Source organism: Galeopterus variegatus, unplaced genomic scaffold (assembly GCF_000696425.1).
Source record: "Galeopterus variegatus unplaced genomic scaffold, G_variegatus-3.0.2 Scaffold3053, whole genome shotgun sequence".
Classification (NCBI taxonomy): Eukaryota; Metazoa; Chordata; class Mammalia; order Dermoptera; family Cynocephalidae; genus Galeopterus; species Galeopterus variegatus.
Genome location: NW_007729164.1, coordinates 117,506 through 125,117, shown reverse-complemented (window position 1 = coordinate 125,117; position 7,612 = coordinate 117,506). Strand labels below are relative to the sequence as shown.

Here is a 7,612-nt window from a genome sequence, read left to right as displayed (position 1 = left end):
TTTTAAAAAAAAAAAAAAAAAAAAAAAAAAAAAAAAAAAAAAAAAAAAAAAAAAAAAAAGAAAAAGATGAGTGAATTAAATCCAAAGTAAGCAGAAGAGACAAAATAAAAACTCGAGCAGAAATCAATGAAATTGAAAATAGAAAATCAGTATAGCAAATCAATGAAATCAAAAGCTGAGTCTTTGAAAAGATAAATAAAATTGATAAGGCTCTAGCCAGGCTAAGAAAAAAGAGAGAGGACATAAATTACTCATAACAGAAATGAAGGAGGGGATGTATTAGTCAGGGTTCTCCAGAGAGACAGAACCAATAGAATATATATGTGAAAGTAGACTTATTTGGGGAATTAACTCACACAGTTATGAAGGCTGAGGAGTCTCACAGTAGGCTGTTAGCATGGTTCAGTCCAAAGAACCTCAGAACCAGGGAAGCTGATGGTGAGATCTTTAGTCTGAGGCCAAAGTCCTGAGAGCTGGAGTGCCATTGGTATTAAGTCCCAGCCCCAAAGACTGAAGATGCCCAAGTTCTGATGTCTTGAGTTCAGAAGAGTGTATCCCAGCTCCACTGGAAATAGAGTGAGAGATTTGCCTTTTCCTCCCTTTTTGTTCCCTTTAGGCCCCCAATAGATTGGATGGTGCATACCCATATTGAGGGCAGGTCTTTCCCACCCAGTCCACTCAGGCTTACATGCTGATCTCTTCTGGAAACACCTCCATAGACCAAAAAATAATGTTTTACCAGGTTTCTATATATTTAATCTAGTCAAGGTGACACCTAAAATCAGCCATCACAGGGAACATCATTACAGATCCCAAGGACATTAAAAGGATAATCAATGAATATTATGAGATACCTTATGCCCACAAACCTGATAACCTAGATGAAATGGACCAATTTCTTTAAAGATAGAATCTTCCAAAAGTCATGCAAGAAGAAATAGACAATATGAATAGGCCTATATAAATTTAAAAATTGAATCAATAACCTTTCAAAACAGAAAGCATAAGGCCAAGGTATGTTCAATAAAGAATTCTACCAAACATTTAGGAAATAAATTATAACAATCTCCCCAATCTCCTTCAGAAGATAGAAGCAGAGGGAATACTTCCTGTTAGATCATAGTGTGAGTTCATTCTATGAGGAATAATTTAGCATTATCCTAATACCAAAACCAGACAAAGATATTACAAGAAAATAAAACTTCAAACGTGTGCTTCTCTTGAAAATAGATGCAACAATCCTCAACAAAATATTAGTATATTGAATCCATATATGAGTATAAAAAATGAGTATAAAAATTATTATATACAGCAATCAAGTGTTGTTTATCCCAAGTCTGGCTCAACATTTGAAAATATATTAATGTAATACATCACATTGACAGGCTAAAGAAGAAAAACCGTGCAATCACATCAATAGATACAGAACAAGCTTTTGACAAAATTTAAGGCCCATTCATAATTAAAAACTCTCAGCAAACTACAAATACAGGAGAACTTCCTCAACTTGAGAAAGAATATCTATAAAAATCCTACAGTTAACATTGTACTTAATGGTGAGAAACTAGAAACTTTCCCACTAAGAGCAGCAACAAGGCAAGGATGTCCTCTCTCAGTACTCCTTTTCAACATTGTACTGGAAGTCCTAGCATGCAATAAGACAAGAAAATAAAATAAAAAGCACTGTTTGGGAAGGAAGAAATAGCCCAGTCATTGTTCAAAGACTGCATGATTGTCTATGTAAATTATCTAAAAAATTTACAAAAAACCCCCTCCTGGAACTAATAAGTGATTATAGCAAGTTTGCAGGACACAAGGTTAATATACAAAAGCCAATTGCTTTCTTATATATCACCAACAAACAAGTGGAATTTGAAATTAAAAACACAATACCATTTACATTAGCAGCCCCCCAAAATGAAATACTTAGGTATAAATCTAACAAAATATGTACAAGATCTATATAAAGAAAACTACAAAACTCTGATGGAAGAAATCAAAGGAGGACTAAATACAAGTCAATGTAGAGATATTCCATGTTTATGGATAGGAAGATTCAATATTGTCCAGATGTCACTTGAACTATGGATTCAATTCAATCCCAATCAAAATCCTAGCAAGTTATTTTGTGATATTAACAAACTGTTTCTAAAGTTAATATGGAGAAGCAAAAGACCTAGAATTGCCAACTGAAGGAGAATAAAGTTGGAAGACTGACACTAACTGGCTTCAAGACTTTCTGTAAAGCTGCAGTAATCAAAACAGTGTGGTATTGGTGAAAGAATAGACAAATAGATCAATATAACAGAATAGAAAGCCCAAAATAAACCCACATAAATATAGTCAAGTGATCTTCAACAAAGGGGCAATGGAGAAAAGAGAGTTTTTCAACAAATTATGCTGGACCTGGACATCTACATGTTAAAAAAAAAAAAAAAAAAAAAAAAAAAAAAAAAAAAAAAAAAAAAAAAAAAAAAAAAAAAAAAAAAAAAAAAAAAAAAAAAAAAAAAAAAAAAAAAAAAAAAAAAAAAAAAAAAAAAAAAAAAAAAAAAAAAAAAAAAAAAAAAAAAAAAGAAAAAAGAATGTAGACACAAACCTTACGCACTTCACAAAAATTAACTCAAAATCGACCACCGACCTAAAAGTGAAGCACAAAACTATAAACCTTGTAAAAATAATATAAAATAAAGTTTAAATGATCTTGGGTTTGGGAATGACTTTTAAAACATGACACCAAAGCCATGATCCATGGAAGAAAGAATTGGTAATCTGGACTTCATTAAAATTAAAAATTTCTGCTCTGTAAGGATACTGTCAAGAGAATGAAAAGACAAGCAACAGGCTGGGAGAAAATATTTGCAAAAGACATATCTGATAAAGCATCCAAACTACACAAAGAGCTTTTAGGATTCAACGATAAGAAAACAACATGATTAAAAAATGGGCCAAAGACCTTCAGCAAAGAAAATATACAAATGGCACTTCACATCATGTGTGACAAGATACACAAATGCTCCACATCATATGTCATGAGGGAAATGCAAATGAAAACAGTGAGATACCACTGCACACCTATTAGAATGGCCCCAAATCCAGAACACTGTCAGCACCAAACACTGGCAAAGATGTGGAGCAACACGAAGACATTCATTGCTGGTGGGAATCAAAATGGTACAGCCACTTTGGAAGACAGTGTGGCAGTTTCTTACAAAACTAAACATACGTTTACCATATGATCCAGCAATAATGCTCCTTAGTATTTACCCAGAGGAGTTGAAAACTGTCCACCCCAAAACCTTCACATGGATGTTTATAGCAGCTTCCTTGGTAATTGCCAAAGTTTGGAAGCAACCAAGATGCCCTTCGGTAGGTAAGTGGATAAATAGACTGTAGTACAGCGAGACAACTCTATATGATACTGTAATGGTGAATACATGTTGTTACACATTTGTCCAAAACCATAAAGTGCACAACACAGGAGTCAACCCTAATGTAAACTATGAACTTTGGGTGATAATTATGTGCCAGTGTAAGTTCATTGATTGTAACAAATGTACCACTCTGTGGGGGATGTTGCTAATGGCGGAGACTGTGCATGTGTGGAGGCAGGGGGTAAATGGGAAATCTCTGTATTTTCCTCTTAATGCTGCTTTGAACCCAAAACTGCATTAAAAAAAATTTATTAAAAATAGTCCAAGCACTGTCTATCTGAAGTTGAACACCCACACACCCCCGCAACACACAAACACAAACACATTTTTAAAAATAAAAGTCTTAAATGTTGCAAAAATTTTTATAACTGGAAATCGTTAAAAAATACAATTAGTATAATGCTCTTATTATTTTCTTTGGGAAAAAGGGTCAACTTTATTTTACTCCTCTAGGTACGTTATTAGGGGTACTTTACCTCCATCTGCTGGAAATTTTAAGCAATTACTAGTTACCATGCTCCTTTTTTCCTGAGGCAGGCATTTAACATCTTCAAAATATTCGCGGTAAAAAAAGAAAAAAAGAAAAAAACGTATGGGAAAGACTTGTCTTCCTGTCCCAAGTTATATTTCCAACACTTCAATATATCATACCATATCAGTTAAATAAAAATAAAAGAATGACAAAAGTACCAATGACCTTTGAATCAGATTATTGCTCTGGCTGCTAATGTGAGTGTCCCATTCTCATTTTAGACCAGAAATCAGCACACACTGAATACTGTTGGATAAATATTAGTTGAACTGAAAAACGGCCCAGTTTATGACCTTAGTGAAATTATTCTTCTCCAACATGCCCCCCCACATACCTTCCAAGTGTCCTCAACATTAGGTTCATGACCTCTTCAAGCATCAATTACTGTTTCCCTATAACTGGAAATTTATGGTGTAGTTCTAATTTTAAACATTCTTTTCTGCATTTTGGAATTCATATTTGGAATTTCCAGATTAGACCAGCATTGTTTTTTCCTGATTTTTCAGTAGTCTTACAAATAATGTTAAGAATAGCTAATATTTATTAAAAATGCTCACTATGGGGCCGAGCCCATGGCGCACTCGGGAGAGTGCGGCGCTGGGAGCGCAGTAGCTGCTCCCGCCGCGGGTTCGGATCCTATATAGGGATGACCGGTATGCTCACAGCGCTCACTGGCTGAGCGTGGTGCGGCCGGTCTCAAAAAAGAAAAAAAAAAAAAAAAAAAAAAAATGCTCACTATGTGCTAGCCATAGAGTAATACACATCTGTGAAATGGGTAATTGTCTCTATTGGCAGAAGAGCTGGAGTAACCCTTCCCAGGGTCAGAAAGTTAGTAAGTGATGGAGCTGGCTTGATCAACTCATTTAGAACTTAGACATTTCCCCCCTAATTTTCTTACTCATTGAATGCAAAGGATGCATTTTGTATTTTGATAACACAGATCAATAAAGATCTACAACATTTATTAAATACCTAATATGTGTCAGGCACCCTCCTGGGGCTCTGGGGAAACAAAGGTAAGTCAAGCACAGTCTCAGCACAGGAAATTCACATTCTAGAGGTAGGTAAAGAAAAGAAAGCACTAAGAGGGAAAACAAAACATGACCAAATGTGGTTAGTGCTGTGGTGGAGGAGTGTGTGGGGTGCGGGGGAACACAGAGGAGATGCTCTTCACCTGGAGCAGGGAGGCAGGCAGGGCCTCCCATGAGAGATGCAGCAGGAACTGAGCTCTAAGAAAAGATGTGTAGGTGAGCAAGTTCATTCCAACCTGAGGAGACATGCTGTGCAAGGTCTGGAAGGGTGAGAGTCCAACACAGTTTGCAGTGTGGTTAGAGTGAAGGATGGCTTTGCCTAGTCAGAGATGGGACATAGCAGGGGGCAGAAGACAGATAGCAAAGTGTAATGCATGATGAGTTAAAGAGTTGATTAACTGGTGTAAGGTTGTTAGGTTTCATATCAAAATCATATTTGGAAATATTTGCATATTGTATTCTCTTTGCACAACGGTGCTGTGTTTTTAGGTGATGTTTTGCATAAGACAGGGTGAACAGGTCAGAAGTTGCATTCAGCTGCAAGTGACAGAATTGTGATTTTAAAGGCTTCAGCAGAGACAGTGGTGTGGTTGTGCCACTGCACTGGTCTAGAGCCTACCATTCTCATTGTAGTGTCAACGAATGGAGCTCCCTGCAGTTGTGCAGGATGCAGCATTTGGTTGTATGTGATGCCCAGGCAGCTCTACAATAACATCAAGCACCTGGACTTCTTTTTCCAAACTTCTTTAGCGACTCTTTTATTCGGTTCTCACAAGAAGGCTGCAGCCTTTCTAGGCATCATGTCTGCATCCTGGACAGGGAGAGGGTGAAGGGAGTGGTGCGTGGCAGTGAGTCTGCCCTCAGTGAGATGATGGTTCTTTTGCAAGGCCCACCGAGCCCGCCGAGCAGACGCCCACCTTACATCTGATTGGACAGACTGTGTCACATGATTGCTGGGGTTGCACCGGAACCTTAGAAACTGTTTTTCCTCTGGGCATGCTACCCTGAACAATGTCAGATGTATGTGAACTTGAGGAAGAATAGGAGGATATTGGATAGAGTCTAACAGTGTCTGTCACACACAATATCAAGATGCATCCTTTTTTTGTTTCTTCAAAGAGAACATCATTTAAAAAGTATTTTTATATTTATCCTTTCAAGCAAAAGTTATGCATGTTCTACAAATTTCTTTATAACCTTTGATATTATCCTTGATATTAAATAAATCTGCTGTTCCTCTCTTATATATATGTGTATATATTTAATCTTTGTTCTCTTCTTATTTTAGATAAAGCATTTTTGTCTGTAGCTGCAGATATTGCACAGCCAGCTATACTTAATGCCACTAACACGAGCCTCACACTCAGATTACCTCCAGCCAAGACAAACCTCACGTGGTATGGCATCACTAGCCCTACTCCAACATACCTGGTTTATTATACAGGATTTAATGGCAGGAAAAACAGCTCTGATCTGAAATATAGAATGCTGGTAAGACTGGAGCTAGTGGTCTTTGTTTTTCACAAGATGCCTTTTTTTGATATAAAATTATCAGCCACAATAAAGTATTTTCCATATGTTCTGAAATGTATCACTGTGCAACTTTTTATAGCTGACGATTCATCAAAACATAGTGTATTCTAGTCTTCTTATCGGTGAGCAAGTTAAGCTTCATGGAAGTATATTAACTCTACCCAGTTGATGGATTACCATGGTAACAATTTCCTGAGTGTCCTGAAAGAACTGGGTTTCTCTCCCTGATTATCTAAGTATCCCCGGAAAGTGATAGGGACTTGTTTGTGTGGCCTATCCAGCAGATCGCAGATTGAAGAGTATGAAACAAATTGGACAGAAAGTACCTCTTCTCCATAGCATTTATCTAAAATAAAAATTGTACTTTATGTTTTTGTCCATTATTTCCTATATGTTGTGAAATGCACTGCTATCCAGGGACTATGTCTGTTTTTGTTCATCATTGTATCCCTAGCACCTAGCACAGAACTTGGCACTGTCTTGTCATTCACTAGATACTTCTTGAATAAATGAATGAATTAAAACTATTTATTCCAAGTTAGCATTAATATATCAGTTGTCCTAATGATAAAATCATATATATCCAATATTTTGCTATGTGTTTGGCTTTAACCAATTCAAAAGGTAAAATTGACCATTATCTATTGGACATTAAACCTATGTGCTTCGCCATAAAGTATATGTGATTCTTTTTCACTTCTTTTATTTCGTCTATTTTGACCTTCCCTTACACATTTCTATAAGGAATTGTTTCAGAGATGGGTTGGATCATCTGGCTTACCAAGATGGGGCTTGTGGCATTGGATATTTCTGTTATTAGAGCTAGTTTTTCTTATTGTCTTCATTGATTATGTGGGTCTAAGGGAATGGTTCTCAATAAAAGGGGGAGCTTTTTAAAAACTTTGGGCTGAGGCTTCACCCCAGATAATTCAATCAGAATCTCTGGGAGTGGAATCTAGGCATAGTATTTTCTAAAAACTTCCCAAATGATTTCAAAGTATAACCAAAGCCGAGAAGCATTGGTCTAAGAAAAGTCTTTTTTACTTATTTCTAAGAATGAGTAGGTAATATTGCGTAATCTTGTA

The 7,612-nt window shown here is 36.4% G+C and overlaps 1 protein-coding gene across 2 annotated transcripts in view; it reads left to right on the top strand.

Moving 5' to 3' along the window:
• ROS1 (ROS proto-oncogene 1 , receptor tyrosine kinase) overlaps positions 1 to 7,612 on the top strand; it is a 129,710-nt gene that overhangs the window by 72,265 nt on the left and 49,833 nt on the right. For both annotated transcript variants that reach the window (XM_008583823.1, XM_008583822.1), the window contains exon 28: positions 6,283 to 6,485. In XM_008583823.1, coding sequence (XP_008582045.1) covers positions 6,283 to 6,485 — 203 coding nt within the window. The remainder of the gene's footprint in view (positions 1 to 6,282; positions 6,486 to 7,612) is intronic.